The sequence below is a fragment of the Myotis daubentonii genome, chromosome 5, assembly GCF_963259705.1.
Source record: "Myotis daubentonii chromosome 5, mMyoDau2.1, whole genome shotgun sequence".
NCBI classification, from domain to species: Eukaryota; Metazoa; Chordata; class Mammalia; order Chiroptera; family Vespertilionidae; genus Myotis; species Myotis daubentonii.
Genome location: NC_081844.1, coordinates 90,353,088 through 90,370,175, shown reverse-complemented (window position 1 = coordinate 90,370,175; position 17,088 = coordinate 90,353,088). Strand labels below are relative to the sequence as shown.

Here is a 17,088-nt window from a genome sequence, read left to right as displayed (position 1 = left end):
GAAAGAGACCGGAGTGAGGCGGGAGGCCCACCCTGCTCCTCCCCTCCGCCCCACCCCTGCAGCCACTGGCCGGGCTCAGGAGGGCTCATCCAACACGGCCAGGTTTCACTCATTGTATTCCCAGCACAGAGCCTGGCCCCTGGCTGTGCTCAGGCGATGAGGGACGAAGGGCCGGCCGGCTCCTAGCCTGGGTTTCGCCCCTTCCGATTCACGCTGAGCCTGCGCTGCCGCAGGAACCGTGCCCGGAAGCACACTGTTGGCCGCCCGGGGCGGGCGTGGGAACAGGGATTAACTATAGGTGGGGGCACCGGGGGTCTTTCTGGGATGGAGGAAATGTTCTAAAACTGGGTTGTGGTGATGACTATGCAACCCTGTAAATTTACTAAAAATCACTGAATTTTATTTCCAAAACAGGTGCCTTTTATCTGTGAGTGGCACCTCCATAAAGCTGTTAGAAAAATACAGAAGAGCCCGGGCCGGCGTGGCTCAGTGATTGAGCATCAACCTATGAACCAAGAGGTCACGGTTCAATTCCTGGTCAGGGAACATGCCCAAGTTGTGGGTTCAATCCCCAGTGTGGGGTGTGCAGGAAGCAGACCATCAATGATTCTCTCTCGTCATTGATGTTTCTCTCTCTCTCTCTCTCTCCCCCTTCCTTTCTGAAATCAATAAAAAATATATATTAAAAAGAAGAAGAAAAATTCAATAGCTTCCCAGTGCCCATCGGATAAAGGGAAGACCCCGTGGCCAGGTACTGGGGGCCCTCTGAAATGAGGCCCCAGAGACTCTGACCAGCCTCCCTGTCCCCACTTGTCTGTCCAGGGCGTTCCTCCAGGGCACCTGTGTCGTTGCTGGGGCCAGAATGGCTGTCAGGTGTGTCTCACGTCTCTGGGCCACTTCCTAGCCTCCCACAGGACAAAGAGTCGGCTCACCAAGGAGCCGAGCCGCTGCCCGCTCAACAGAACAGAACATAAGGAGCAGACCTTGGGACTCAGCCAGGGAGAGGGCACGGGGACAGGTTGCTACACAGAGCCGGGGTGCGAGAGAGGCCACCCCACTCTGCCGCGAGGTGGGACTGCAGGCCAGTCCCTGCAGGAGTGTCCCATGGCAGGAGGGGGAGGGCTGCGTGCAGGCCATGAGTGACAGGGGTGCTGGGAAATCACCCCCGAAACCTCTCCTTGGAAGTCTCAGAAGATGGAGCCCAAGCGGGGAAAAGGTCTGGCTTAGCTCCCGGGTGTTCATAACACAGCTGCCATCTCCCCACAGGCTCCCCCGAAAGAAACCCAGCTCCTTACTGTGGGCTCCAAACCACGAGGTCTTGTTTCACGCTGTCACCACATAGAAAAGGCCCCCGAGGACAGGCCACGTGCCCCCTGTCCCTGCTCTAGCCCCATGTCTGACACTGCCTGAGCATGGGTGTGTGTGAGAATGTGCGGGGCTCTTCCCGGAACCCCGGCCTGGGCCTGGGTCTCATGAGGTGCCCATCACAGCAGGTACCAGGACTGTTCGAGGAGCAAGGGGGGAAGCTGGAAGCCGACTAAACTTGAAACCCCTGACAGGAGCTGAAGGCTGCACCCCCACCCCCAGCCACCTGGGGGCCAGAAGGGTTTCGGGCATGTGCAGAAATACCTTGACACAAGGCCGCTGACTCTTGGACCTCAGGCCGGCCCGGCGCCAGGCGGCCCCTTCCTTCTGGGAGTCGGAGCCGGACGCTGGGTAGGACGTGGCAAGCAGGAGCTTCTGCAGCTGCGGGAGAAGCAGAGAGAAGAGGAGCTGGGCTGAGCCACAGTCAGAGGCCATGGAGGACGGAGAGGCCCGAGCCCCAGCTAGCCCCTCGGACTGACCACGCCTGACCCGGGTCATCACAGGACTGGGAAGAGCATAGGACGGGCTCCTGATGACCTAGACCAGTGGTCGGCAAACCCATTAGTCAACAGAGCCAAGTATCAACAGTACAACGATTGAAATTTCTTTTGAGAGCCAAATTTTTTAAACTTAAACTATATAGGTAGGTACATTGTTATTAACTTAATTAGGGTACTTCTAAGGCTTAGGAAGAGCCACATTCAAGGGGCCAAAGAGCCGCATGTGGCTCGCGAGCCACAGTTTGCCAACCACGGACCTAGACTATGTTCCCAATATACAAAGTGGGGCAAAAGTAGGGTTAACGTTGTTTGTATGGAAAGTAACACAATAATGAATACATCATAAGAATAAACTCTGTGTTTCGCGGACTCACAACTGGAAGCCTGCTTCTGCCCCACCCTGCACATCACGTTTTAACAGAATGGGCAGCCATGACCCAAGATCTGGTTGGGTTTCTCAAAGGCACAGATATTCTTCCTAGGTAATTAATTTTGAAAAGGATTTACCTTTTATTGGGGTGTGTGTGTGTGTGTGTGTGTGTGTGTGTGTGTGTGTGTTTAGGGTTGTTAGACAATCCGCTCTCTGCACTTAATGCTACACACACAGTGCCTCTGGCCACCCAAGGTTTCTACACAAGAAGAAGCATGTGACACTTCATCTTGTCTGGCTTTTCTCGTTTTTCTATAAAAGCTGCTGAGACGCTTACACGTCTGCATCCAGAGGGCAGGCATGCAGCACATCACAGCCGAGATAGCAGGGAGCTGAGTGCAACTGGAGTCCTACCAGGGATGCCATCTCGGCCACAGCCGTGAGCAAGCCAGGAAGTAGGGCAGGTTTTTGCTAAAGCACCGAGTGCTTCTCTGGGGGTCATATCCCCCAGGTGGTCCCAACAAGGGGTGCCAAACGCCCAGGAAGCAGAGAAAAGGCCATTCCACGCTCCTGTAGGAGCTGGAGGATCCCCATCTGGACCCCACACCAACACACACACATCTGTGATTCTCTGACGTGGACAGGAAAAGTTCTGCGGACTGGAGGGAAGGGACCTGGTTCTGGCCCAGCTCAGCCCAACTCACCATGAGACCTTGGGCAAGTCCTTTCCCTCTCTGGGCCTTGGTTTCTCCATGGAATAACAGGGGCAGGTAGATTAGATGACTATACCTGAACCTTTTTTTTTTTTTTTTTTACCTAAGAGTCTCTCTAAGAATATGCTAGAAGCTGCTGACCTCAGAAAAACACACAGGTTTGTAGAGGTCCATGGGTCTTTGTCAAGCCAATGGTGGGCTCTCTGGCATCCATGACTCCAGGCTAAGAACTGAGCATGTGGACATCTCAGGGCCTTTCTAACTCTGACCGTCTACTAGGAGTCTTTTTCCTGTGTGCCTAGCACAGTGCCTGAAACACTGCTCAAAAACGTGTGGAATGAAGGCAATCCAGGCACAGGAGGGAACGGTCTGTGACCAGCAGGGGTCGCTCTCTGCCTCTCAGAGGTTTGGTCCTGCTCCAGAGCCCCATACAGAAATGGCAGGGAGAATTCCCCTTGTTACTACCAGTAATGGTCGTGCCAGGATCATTACTTAGAGAGCATTTACTGAGCAACTTCTGTGTGCCAGGCCCTGTTCTAAGCGGTTTTCATGTATTACCTACAGCCTTTGAGATAGGCACTGTTTTTGACCTCACTTACAAACCAGGAAGCGAGTCAGAGCGGTTAAGGACACACAAGTGTTAAATGGGTGTGGGGGGTGGGGAATGGGGGTGGGGATTCAAACCCAGGAGGTCTGATTCTAATCTTGCAGGAAGCAGGGCCCTCTTGGCAGGAGCCACAATGTGGGACTGAACATACCCATGTGTCCAGCACATCCAAGGTGCTTACTAAATGGTTCACACTCCTTTGGGGAACTTAAAAGAAGCAGGAAAGAAGGAAAGGTGTCCTGGGTTCAGTGTCCACTGGCACACCGACTTGCTGTACCACAGAAGGGGCCTCCCCACTCTGGGTCTCCGTTCCCCGTGGTCAAAGGCCTTTCCAGCTCAAAACTCTCCATGACCCAAGACCTCCTCAGTTCTGGGTCTCGCCGGCCTCCAGGAGCCATAGCACCAAGGTAAGGAGCCGAACACAGGTGAGTGTAGCTGGACTTCACGCCCCAGGAGATCTTGGCATTTGTACCCTCAGCCTGAGTCAAGGGCAATGGTATGAGCAACTCGAGGTCTAGACCTCTCTGAGAATCTCATAAAAGCTGAGACCTTCTCCCCAGAAAGCTGTGACCCCGTGTGCACATTCCCACATTCTGCATATACTCACACAGAGAGCATTTAACTTTTGCTGATGAAGTATAAACCAGTCCAACCTGTTTGGAGGGCAATCTGGAAGTATCTGTCTAAACTGGAAAAACAAACAAACCCCATGTATCTGTAGACCCAAGAATTCCATTTCTAGGAAATTTATCCACTCACATGTGGCAATGGCCACTGAGCCAGGACAGTGACTACAGCACTGTAGCAATAAAGGAGTTGGAACAACAGAAATATCCATCAACAAGGGGATTGGTTACATAAGCCATGGTATGTCCTTACAAAGGAACACTATGCAGCCAAGAAAAAGGATGGAACAGGGCTACCTGCACTCATCTGAAAGCATGGCAAAGACACGCAGTTACACTGAGAGAAGCAAGGTGCAGAGCAGAATATAACGTAGGCTCCCTTTGTGCAGTAAAAAAATAAAAAGGTGGAAGAGGAATAATGTCCTATAACAGATCAGTAACCACAGTACGCTCTGGGGAAGGAAAAAGCGATCGTGAGATAGTAAGGAAGTTGTGCTTCTCACTGTCACATCTGCTTGAGTTTTTACTGTGTGTGTATGTATAATTTTTTAGGAAAATGCTTGCATGTAATTTCAAGGTTTTGCAACACAAGGTCAATCCATGAAATCTCCAAGGGCCTGCAGATGTGTGTGAAGGCTCTGTGGCTAGCCCAGCTGTACGGGTGGTAAAGGTGAGGCCCAGGGAGGCCTCCCATCCAGGCTGTCTTCTGTGAACCCCATTGCCCCTGATGCATGGAGACCTCTACAGGGGCTACAGTCGGTTTCCCAAAACCCACCAGCCCTATAACCAAGCACCACACCCCAGGCCAACACCATCTCTTTGATTGGAAATAGGTTCTCACCAGCGAGAGCTCATCCACCTCAGGGGCCCTGGCAGGGGGGCTCTCCAGGGAGGGGCTGGGGGGCGTAGACGAGGGGGCAGGAGAAACTGAAGTGCAGGATGGTGTGTCTCCACCGTCCAGGGCTGGGAAGGCAGCCAGACCCACATCATCTTCAGGGATGTCATCCAGGGTCTTGGTGAGCGCTGCCAGGAGGGCCTCATTCTCACTGTCGATTATCTGAAGTAGGGAGCACGGGTGGAACAGAGAGGGAACACGGTTAGTCATACCTCGGCTCAGCGGTTTTCACGGCAGAAGCCTGCTGTGCACACGCAGCTGCACCATCATCACCCTCCTGCCAGACCCTCTAGGATGCTTCCCCCATCAGATTCTCACAGAAGTGCTGCGGTAGAAGATGCCCAGGAAATGTGTTATCCACTCCAAGAATCTCAGAAGAGTAGGAGCAGGCAGCAGGAGATAAGAAATGGTCTTGCCCTGGGAGTCCCAGTTTGGGCTGTGCGCTACCAAGACCTGTCCCCTCTCCCAGGGACAGCAGCTCTGCACCACAGCCTCCCGCATCCAACCCCTGGGACAGAGCCCTGAGGCTGGTCTATGCCCCTGGTAGCAGCACCCCATTGTGGGTCCCAGCGGCTCTTACCCTTGGGCCCAGGCAGGCAGTGGAAAGGCTAGAAGCTTCAGGGTTCAGCCACGACAAGGACAACCACAGCTACCATCTCCCTGCGGGCTCCCAGGGCCTGCCTGCCTCACTCACTCACAGAGAGGTAGTTGGTGTGGTGGTTAGGAGTTTGGGCTCTGGAGCTGAGGTTGAATCCCAGAACCCATACTTTTCAAATATGTGTCCTTAGGCAATTTCCTTAGCTTTTTCCATCTGTCAAATGGTAATACTTCATAAGGTTATTGTTGAGGACTAAACAATTTAACATATAAGTCCTTACTACTACTACTTACTACTATAATTCATGTGATAATGGTGGTGATGATGGTGATGGGATGATGATGATGACACTGATAGTGCTGATGATAATGAAGATGATGATGGTGGTAGTGGTGGTGGTAGTGACCATTCCTCCCCCATCTCTTTCTTCCCTCCCTCCCCCTAACACATACGTACTGAATGGCTACTCTGTGCCTGGCGCTGACTGGGCACTGGTGATACAACATGCCAAGACCGGTACAGCCCCTCCTGGAGCTTACACTCCAGTGGAGAAAAGAGTTAAACAAGGAAACAAACAAGATCATTCCAGGGAACCAGAGAGGCTGGGAAGAAGATAAAAGGAAGCTGTGATGCAGAATAAGAACATGGTGAAGGTTTGCAGGTTATTTTGGGGGGTCAAAGAAGGCTGCGCTGAGCAGCTGAAACTTACACGAGGAGCCCTGAGACATGAGAAGGCATCAGCCAGGCAAAAGGGGGAGGAACGAAGGTTCGCGGCGGAGGGAAAAGCAAGCACAAAGGCCTGGGACAAAGAATTTGGCTAAAAAGAGGAACAGAAAGGCTTTGTAAATACTGCCTCGCAACAGCCTGTAAGAGCCGGGTGCCATTCTAATCCCTCTCACAGTTGGGGAAACTGAGGCTCGTAGAGTTCGAGTGAGGTGTCCAGGGTCACACAGCAAGTCCAGGACAGAGGCAGGGCACCGAGCACTCCACGCACAGATGAACCAGACCCTTCCTGCTCTGATGTCGAAGATCCACAGCAAGGAGGGCCCGTGAGCACCCTCCCAGCCCACCAGCCCACGCCGGGGGCCCGGACTGCGGAGCTCACCCTGCTTCTCGGCGAGGAAGCGAGGACCCCATTTAGTAACCCCTGGTTGCTGGGCCTGCTCTGGCAGCACGTGCTGTCACAGGATGCCTCCCCCAGCATGCTTTCCCACCCAGGTCAGGCTGCTGATCCTTCCTTCAGGAAGTTCATCTGAAATACACATCCCGTGACAGCCGTTTGGCCCCACTAAATCTGTTCCAGGCCTTGCAGCCGGAGCAGCAGCTGAGTGAATCGAAGGGGGGCACGGGGAGAAGAAAACAAATGCGTTTGTCATTTTTGGAACACAGCTAAGAATAAAAGAAAGGTCACAAGAAGGTTTTGCTTGGGCCTGACCTGAGCCCTGGGGATGGGGAGGACCAAGGGTAGATCTGGATCCATGGACTCTGGCTCAAGAATGCAGTGGAGCCCTGACCCATTTGGCTCAGTGGATAGAGCGTCGGCCTGCGGACTCAAGGGTCCCGGGTTCGATTCTGGTCAAGGGCATGTACATTGGTTGCGGCACATACCCAGTAGGGAGTGTGCAGGAGGCAGCTGACCGATGTTTCTCTCTCATCAATGTTTCTAACTCTCTATCCCTCTCCCTTCCTCTCTGTAAAAAATCAATAAAAAATACATTTTTAAAAAAGAATGCAATGGAGCTCACTTGACTCCCCCCACCCTCCCCAACCCAAAGACCAGAGCCCCCGTGTCCCCAGAGCAATCTGTCTAGCCGAACGGGGAGTTAAGGTCTTGGAACCTGGGACTCAATGACCACTCTTGGGGCTGAGCGCTCGGGGCTCAGATCTGAGCCTCAATGGAAGCCATGATGAAAGCGCTTCCTGCCCAGACAGTGCCTGAAGCACGGAAGGCGCCCAGGCAGATGTTGTGAGTGGAAGAATGAATGACCCGCACAATGCATTCTGGCCACGAGGAGAGACTGAGATTAGGGTTTCAAAGGACAGATTCTAGAGGAATGTTACTCAGAAATGATGTCATCAAGCACTGGATGGAATGAGAATTCCCTTTCCCAGAGGTGGCCGATGGCCCAGAGATACTATGAATTATCGCAAATATCAGCGGATCCCTCCCGGATCATACAGAGACCAGGGATGTTGACCACGTGACCTAAGTGTACCATCCCTTCCTGCTAAGCAGCTGTGGCCGTTCCTTCCTCGCCAGCATCTTTCTTTCGCTGCACAGCCCTCCAGGCAACAATGGCCGGTGCAGCACAGCTGGCGCTCACAAGGAAACTCAGTTGCTGTTCTTTTTAGGGTGGTGGAATGACGGTCCAGGAAAGACACTTGTCAAGGTCACACAAGACAGCAAGTCAGAGGAGGGGGTCAGGGCTTACTGTGTGCCGGGTGCTGTGCTCAGATGGATACAAAATGGCAGAGACCTCAAGAAGCCCCCAACAGGTTGGCATCAACAAAATAACTAACCGAAGGCCTCCGCCATCCCCTCAGCCCTCCCTGGGAAGAAAGGCTACTCCTGCCCACAGCATCATCCCATCGGCACTGCAGGATAATACAGTACAGGGGCTGGGCCAACCCTCTCCTCTTCCTGGCCCATTAGCTCGGCTCCCCCAGCTCTGCTTGGAAGCGGAGTGTAAATTAATGGAGAGTTAATCAGCGGAGGAAGGGATATTAATAGACTCAGCCCCACCCCCAAGCTTCCTGAGCTGATTTCAAGCTAGAGGAAAGGAGTCTGTACGAAATCTGGGGGGAAACGCTTCATTTTGGGCCCAGAGTGCTTGAAGGAATGTCACAGGGCAGAATTTAGGCAATCAGGGTGGCAAGGACACTGAAATCCTCTACTGTCTCGGGGGTCGGGGGTGGGGGGCTTTAACTGGAGCCTGGGAAACCCAGGAAATCAGTTTCCCCCTTTTTCACTGGGAGTCGGTCCATAGATTTCATCTGAATCTAAAGGACCCTGCGACTCTCCCCCAGCAGATTAAGAACCACTGACTGAATCCATGTTCCGTCTTCATTGCTCACATGGGGAAACTGAGGCCCGACCAAAGGAAGCTAGCTACTTGCCCAGGGCCACACGGCACAGCTGACAGAACAACCAAACGCTGCTTCCTCCAAAAAAGCTTACAAAGTGCCTGTGCCCCAACCCTAGGCCTCTGGGCAGGGCCCCCGAGGCGTTGTCAAACCTGTCCCAGTGGCTTGTTCTTCACCCTCCCAGTCTGTTTCTATAGCAACGGTGTCATTTGACTGTTAGTTCACACCTGTGACCCAAGGCAGCACTGCTCTGAGTCCCACTGGTCAAGTGAGGGAGCTGCCCCAGCTAGTGGCAGGAGGCGGGTAGAACCTATGGCCCCGGAGTCCCAGCTCAAGGTTGTGGACTGGCTCACACCTGGCCCTGGGCAGGAAAGAAACATTACAATCGGTGCCTTCGTACGACTGAGTCCCCACAATGGGTGAGGGCCCACACACATGAATGAAATGCTGTTTGTCCTCCAAGGAGCTTGAAGTCTAAAGGACACATATAAACACACACGTGTGCACACATATGCACATACACACACACAAGGTGCGAACCCACGAGAGGAAGTGACTGACCAACTTCCTTAGAAGGAGCCAACATGAGAGCTGGGCACGGAAGGATGTAGTCACTTTGTAAATATATATTAAGCTTGAGAAAGTGCCAGGCTCCGTGCAGAGCGCTGGGGCTGTAACAAGGCACAATGCCATCAGGTCCCCGTGCTCATGGGGCTCACGAGGGGGCAGGGCGGGAATCAGGCACCGATCACATAATCACAGGCACAGAGGCGCATCCATGTATAATGGGTGGAGCTGGCCTGGTCTTGGGAGCAGGTGGGGGGCACAGGCCAGCAAGGGGAGAGGGGCTGGGTGGGCAGAGTTCTGCATAGTCCTAAGCATCAGTGAGGATTCTGCCTTTCTTGCCAGCTGGGAGCCCGTGGGGGGCCGGGGGGAGGGGGTGCACCAAGCTGACTTGTGTCTGAGACCATGTCATGCACATAGTAGGACCTTGGCAGGATCTTGCTAGTGGGACTGGCCAATCTCTGGGTAAGCAGAGGATGGTCCCCACGCAGCATCTAAATCCCTCTCACTCATCAGTCTCCACACATAAAAGCATTTTCTGGAGGCTGGCGCCCTCTGAGGGAGGGAGCAGCATAGCGTAGGTCTCATTCCCTTTGTTCACGGAAAGAATGAAGGTCACCAGATGGAGCCAGACCTGGAGTCCGGCCCTGCTGATCCTCATGGGGTTGGCAGAGAGGCTGTGTAGCAGTGAGGGCTCTGGGTTGCTAGGTTAGTCTACACCTTGACCCTCCTAGCTGTGGGACCTTGGGCAAGTTACTTAGCCTCTCTGAGCTTCACTGTCCTCACCTGTGAAGTGGGTTATTAATAGTCCTTTACTTATCAACACTAATAAAAGAGAAAAATGGTAATTGGCGTACGAGCTACCCTTTTCATTGGCTAATCAGGGCTATATGCAAATTAACTGACAACTAAGATTGGCAGTTAACTGACAACTAAGATTGACAGTTAACTGCCAACAAGATGGCGGTTAATTTGCATATGTAGGCACAATGCAGGAAGGCGAAAGGGAAAGCAGGAAGAAGCCCCCTGCCACTGACAGTGATTGGAAACCCAGGGGGGAGCTAAGAGCTGGGGGGCCCCCCAGCCATGATCGGAGAATCAGGTGCCTTTGCCGCCCTGGCCAGTGATAGCAGGAAGTAGGGGTGGAGCCAGCGATGGAAGCTGGGCACGGTCGAAGCTGGCAGTCCCAGGAGCTAGGGGTCCCTTGCCTGGGCCTAAAGCGGAGCCCACGATCGTGGGGCCGTGGCAGCTGCGGGTCCCCGCTGCCCGGGCCAGACGCCTCAGCCAGAGGCGTCAGGCCTGGGCAAGGGGCCGATCCTGCGATTGGAGGGTGATGGGGGTCAACGCCTGAGGGCTCCCAGTATGTGAGAGGGGGCAGGCTGGGCTGAGGGACACTCCCCCCGACACACACCCAGTGCACGAATTTCGTGCACCGGGCCCCTAGTATATCAGAATAGCCTTGGGAAAAAATCAAACTCCTTACGTTAGCCCACAGAGACCCTGCATGATCTGGCCCTGCCTACCTCTCTGCCTATCTCCTGGTCTCGCCTTAGCTTCTACCCCCCAGCCCTTCTGTTCCTGCTTCCCAGCTCTGCACTTACTGTGTCCTCCGTCCCTGCTCTTCGGTCTCCACGAGGCTCCTCCTTCTCACCGTTCGGCTGAAGCATCTCCTCCCCGACGCCTTCCCTGCCACCCAATCTTTAGGACCCCTTCTCGTCCCAGTTCACTTCCTTTTGTGCCCCCAATGCAAGGAGCACGGTTTGTTTACGTGTCTAGGGTCTCTCTCCCCTCTAGGCTGCCCAGGGCACTGATGAACACAGTGCCTGACACACAGAGTGAGCTCGTAAACATGTCTAGAGACAACGCTATCATCTTCCGCACCGTCCGAGGTGATGCTATGGCACACCTGCATGGCAAGTGGCACATAGGACACTGTTGCTGTTATTACTACGGGGCCAGACAGGCTCAGGGAGCTAGGTCTTCTCCCCCAGCCTTCATGGGGGAGCACATTTCCAGGAAAGAATAATGAACTTGAATGTACCCATCACCCAGCCTCAACAGCATGGCCAATCTTCTTTCATCTATTACCCTCCAGGTCACCCACACACCCACACACGCAAATGCACGCAGAGCTTGCCTTATTCTTTTTTGTGTGGGAGTTCATTTGAGCCAAACTGATGCCCTGTGCCAGGAAGCAAGATCTCGAGTGGTCCTGAGCTTGCTTTATTCTGAAGCAAACCTCAGACATCCTAGTTTTCCACGTTAGAGGGCTTCTTAAAGGAAACGTCACCCAGTACGTGCCCCGGGGCTGGGAGCTCGCAGGATGAGAGGCATATGTATGCACAGCGGTCCTCAGCACTGCCTCATTTAAAGACCCTCTAGACTCCCATTGAAAAATGGAGATAACTGTACTTATGTCTGAGAGCTGTTCAGAGAATTAAGTGAATTAATATACGCAAGCCGGGCGGTCCCGCCACAGAGCAGCTGCTCAGTAAACAGGAGGCATCCCCATCACGGCATCATCGTGGCTATAAAGCCCTGGCTTGGGAGGCAGGCAGGCTGGGTTTGAATCTAGCTCGTTACCGATTAGGTAGATGGCCCTGGCGACATGCCTTCAACCCTCCCAGCCTCAGTTTCCTCATCTGCAAAATGGGGAAATGATCATGCCTGCCTCACAGGATAGAGAAGAGAACTGAGTGAGCTACCACAGGGAAGGGAGGACTTGGAACCTGCCCTGACCGCAGAGGGACTGGGTTCTGGTTGGGATGGGGGTGGGGGGGCACAGAGAGAGCAGCTCTTCCCAGCCGTCACTTTCCAGAGGCCTGGCAAGGACAAGAGCTGCCGAAGATCAAGTGCAGATCCAGGGCAAGAGACACAGTCGTAAGAGCTTCGGTAGTCCCGAGAGGAGACCTCTTTGCGCGAGCAAGTGCGGAAGAAGGTGGTGCGAGCAGAGCCAGGCTTTCAGGGGCAGAGAGGGCCACGGCTGGGCAGGGACAGCGGCTCGGGAGGTCATACCTGGAAAAGCTCCGAGTCGTCGGGGCTGTAGTGGCTGGGCTCAGTGTCGGAGCTCTCGGGGCACCACTGCAGCTCCTCGAAGCAGGTGGCTGAGTCGAAGTCGCTGACATCCAGCTGGGAGAGGTCAAGCTCTGGAAAGTCGGCGCAGAGTTGCTCCTCCTCGGACCCCACACCCTGAGGAGACAGGAGGGAGGGAGGCTGGTCAGAGCTGAGCTTGGCTAAACCCAAGCGGGGACCATCCTACTCATGATGCTGCCAGTCCGGACCTTCGACCGCCCTTGGCCAAGGCCATTTTGCCAAATGACCAAGAAATGTCAAGTTCTGCCCCACTCTCTTGCATCTTTTGAATGTACCAGGAGCTAAGCCAGGCCCTGGCAGTACAATCCTGCCTGCTGTTCTCTCCCCTTCTCCTCTGCACTCCTATATATCCCTCAAGGCCCTACCCACGTAGCCCCTCCTTTCTCTTAGCAGCAATGTTTTGTTGAAAACCTTATGAGGACCTGTAAATAGAGACCTACTCCTTCCCATACCTGCCCCCAGCTGAAAGATTTCTGGAAGACAACAATCTCTCCATATTAATAAGGAAGCAACAAAAATCGCAATAATAATAATAATGGCTGATGTTATCGAGTGAGGACTATGTTTGGACACTCACTCACCCGTGTCCCCAGGGACGTGACAGGAATACCTGTAAAGTCTACAATGGGGAAGCCCACCCATCATGAGACAACAGGTAAATAAAACTAGTATCGCCTGTATCACGGAATCTTATGGTTGAGGAGGATGAGGTGGCTGAATACACTCTGTAAGACATGTTAGACAAGAAACTAAACGGCAGGATGTCAGTAGGTATTCCACGTGTGTAAGAGAAAAACCAGGCTACGCGTTTCTCTGTGTACCGTAACACGTATGCAACGCACAGGAAAAGGTCTGCAAGGCCCTGAGCCCACCTGCCAGCGGGGGTGGGGACTCTGGTAACATCACTGCCTGAACCAGCGCTTCTCAAAGGGTGGTCCCAGGACCGGCAGTGTCAGCAGCAGCTGGACCATGTTAGAAATAACGCAGGTTCTCAGGCCTAACCCCAGACCCCCCCGAATCAGAAAGCCATCGCTTTCTCATCCCCATCTCCCAAGTTTAACAGTTACCAGGAGGAGGGCTGCTCTGCCAGTTTAGAAACAGCCTGAGTTGGGAGACTGACACTGAAACGGAGTACCGTAGGCCCAGGGGTCTGGCGGATCTGAATCATGAGCCCCGGTCAGCCGCTGTGAAACCCTGGGCCAGTCCCTTCACCTCCAAATCTCAGCTGCCTCATCTGTAAAATGGGAAACCCCCGCCTGCTTCATGAGGTTACGATGAAACAACGGTATAGCCTGGCTCGGCAAGCGCTTGAGAAATGGTAGCTCACAGCCATAGTAACAATTTTTTTAAATAATAAAAACAACAGCATTTCATGGCAGGCAGAGGGGGCAGAACTGCATCAGAGAACAAAAAAAGAGCTTATGTGACAGGAGAAATAGGTTTGGCGAGGCCTTTTCCTTAATTGTTCCCACTTACTAGGCCTCATAAATTATGAATAAATGTATATTATTAGCTCAACTTGACACAGGAAAAAGGCTTTTATCCGAATTTAGGTCAAATGTCTTAATTGGCATTTTGGAAGAATCCGGCATGCATGGGTAGCACCAGAGCAAGCTTCTCTCGAGTGGCCCGCCCCCTGCTCAGGCCAGGGAGCACGGTGCTCGGGCAGCCTCTGTCTCCAGGGACGCCCCCAACCACCTGAGCCCCCACCTGCCCAGTCTTTCTCCAGCCCAGGCGCACTCAACAACCACGAATACTGAGCACATGTCACTCCAGGCCCTGCCAACACCCTGACCACCACTCAACTGCCTTGGCCGCAGGGACAGTCGGGTGGATTCTCAGCCCCCTCTTGGGGACTTCCTTAGATGGACGACTGGTTTGGTTTTCATTTTTGGCTATTATGAAGTCTACAATGTTTGTAAGTCTTTGTGTGGCATATGTCTTTATTGCTCTTGGGTAAATACCTAGGAGTGGACTTGCTGGGTTCTATGGGAAGTGCGTGTGTGACTTACAAAAGCTACAACTTGTTTTCCAAAGAGGTTGTAGCACTGGACATCTATCAACAGTGTGAGCGTTCCAATTGCTCTAAACCCTCACCAGCACTTGGCATTGTCACTCATTTTAATTTTAGCCACGCTAGGGGGTGCCCTTAGTAACTGCTTCGAGCCAGGCACAGTGACAGAGAAGACTCAGTTCATTCCTTCACAAGTGGACATCTTCATGGGGGAAGAAAACACATAAATATTTCATTATAGATCATGGTAGTGCTGCTGAAACAAACCAGGTGCGCTGATGGAGGCTAACAAGGCGGGTATCTATCTTAGTTTGGCCGGGGCGGGCCGGGGAGGGGGAGGGGCAGCGGGGGGGCGGGGTGGTGGTCAGGAAAGGCTTCCTGGAGGAGCTGATACCTGAGTTGACACTGAAAGGAGGAGCCAGGTGGTGGAAGACGTGGGAAGAACGTTCCAGGCAGAGGGCCCAGCAAAGGCAGAGGCCCAAGTGGGGACCAAGCCCAGAGCATGAGGCACTGACCAGATGCCTTCAGAGAGGCAGGTGGAGGCGGATCAGGTAGGGATTGTAAGAGACTTGGGTTTGCTCCAAGTACAATGGGGATGGGACCAGCTTAGAAGCAGGCAGATGGGTTCGGCAGGTATAGCATCCAAAAGAAGGGCAGGAGGGACACAGGAGGGCCCAACGCAGAGACACAAGGGTGTTGGGCAGCTGGGGCTTCCCTGGCCAGCAAACCCCCCAGCAATAACCTCTGTGGGGAGCTATTCCTTTATGTTCGATCCCCTTCATCCCAGTAACAGAGCACCTGGCTCTGTAGGACTTGCTTCCTGAGCCTTAGAAATAACGTTATCATCAGAATCCGAGACAGGCCAGGAATCAGCAGCCCTGAGAGGCTGTCCAGGCGAGTTATCGTGGACAATTTGGGCTTCAGAGGCCCCTTCAAGAACCAGACAAAAGCTATGGAGAGCTTTTACGCTCTCCATAAAATACGCATGTGCGATGCATACGCGTGCAAGGAATTGGTACTTAACTTGTAGGCCTTCAGAGATGCTGCCTAAGAACTCCTGTCTCCCTCCTTCACTCTGCAGACATGGAAACTGGGGCCCACGGAGGACAAAGGATTCACTCAGTCACCCAGTGACTATCCTTCCCATCAAAACCATGTCACCTCCTTTACAAACACCCATAAAATGCCCATGACTACTGCCCTTATTGATTACCCATAGCAGCTCGACACACTCCAAGTGTGTTCAGGACATAAAAATGCAGAAACCTCAGCTCTGCGGCCTTGTCAATTAGGGCTGAGGCCACTCTGGCGAAAACCCTTTAGGCGCTGCATGAGCAGTGATCTCCCGGCCTTCTCCATATTAGGAGAGGCTTCTGAAGGGATGCCGGGATGACCCAGTTCTTTCGGAAAGGTCTGACTTGAGGCCTTGTTCTGTACCGGCCGCCTGCCGGGGGCCTCGCCGTGGAGCTGGGAGGTCACAGCACAGGACCAGGCCACTGCTATTAATGAGGCTCACTACCTGCCACGGGCCAGGCTGCAGGCAGTGCATGCATCTTCCCATCAGATTCTTAAAACAACCCTTCAGGGCAGGTGTCACCGTCCCCAAGTGACGAATCAGGAAACTCGGAGATGGAGTCACTTGGATGAGTTTGCTGGGGTTTGAACAACAGAAATGGGTGGCCTCACAGTCCCCCGGCCAGATGTCGGAGATCAAGGTGTTGGCGGGGCTGGCCCCTCCCGAGGCCTGTCTCATTGGCTCGAGGACAGCTGTCTTACCCCGCTGTCTCTTCACATGGTTTTCCTCTATGTCTGCCTGTCCCTGTGTCAAATGTCCCCTTTTAAGAAGGACACCAGTCATACAGGATGAGGTCCCACCCAGGGGACCTCGTTCTAACTCGATTACCTCTGTAGCGACCCCATCTCCAAGTAAGGACACATTCTGAGGTCCAGAGGTCTTTTTTTGGAGGGCACACTTCAACCCATAGCACCCAGGATCCCGGAAAGGTGAAGTTGAAATTCAAATCCAACTCTCTTTGCTCCCTACAAAGCCTGCTGTCATCCGACATCCTGCTTCTGAACGTGGGAAGGAACATTCAAGACCATTTATTCCCATTCAGTGATGGGGAGACAGGGCTGCAGACGAGGGCTGAGAAAGACCCAAGTCACGTCGCAGGTTCAGGGCTGCGCAGGACAGGTGAGGGGCTAGATATGCTGTCCTGTGCACCGGCCTCACCCGGATGGTCCCTCGGCCCCTCCCCACCCCCCAGGGTCTGCTCACACCCCTGCCACGAGACCCATCTGGTTGCTGGGCCTTCGGCACCCATTTTTCCAGCAACACCACACCCTGCTCAGATAAGGACCGTGGCTGCCCCAAGCCAGGGAGATAAATGCCCCTGGCAGTGAATTAATGGTGCTTCATCCAGATTCACGTAAGTGGCTTCATTGGAAGCCTGTGTATCTTGGTGGAAATCGATTCCCTGCTTAAGAAAGAATGCATCTCCCAGAGAAATTGGTGGCTCCACTTTCCTGACTGCAATCAGCAAATCTCCTCGCTGAGTGCCGGGCCCAGAGAGCATTTTCTGAGTTACTGAGTGGCAGGAAGCAGGAGGGGGAGGGGTGGCGGCAGTGACAGAGCTTGGCTTCTGGTTCTGTCCCTACT

General features: G+C 53.5%; 1 protein-coding gene across 1 annotated transcript in view; it reads right to left on the bottom strand.

Annotated features, from left to right (window-relative positions):
• Nucleotides 1-17,088, bottom strand: part of PPARGC1B (PPARG coactivator 1 beta) — a 104,101-nt gene that overhangs the window by 20,645 nt on the left and 66,368 nt on the right. Inside the window, exons 2-4 of the mRNA XM_059698876.1 lie at nt 12,338-12,511; nt 5,023-5,238; nt 1,630-1,746 (exon numbers count right to left, since the gene is read on the bottom strand). Of these exons, the coding sequence (XP_059554859.1) occupies nt 1,630-1,746; nt 5,023-5,238; nt 12,338-12,511 (507 nt within the window). The remainder of the gene's footprint in view (nt 1-1,629; nt 1,747-5,022; nt 5,239-12,337; nt 12,512-17,088) is intronic.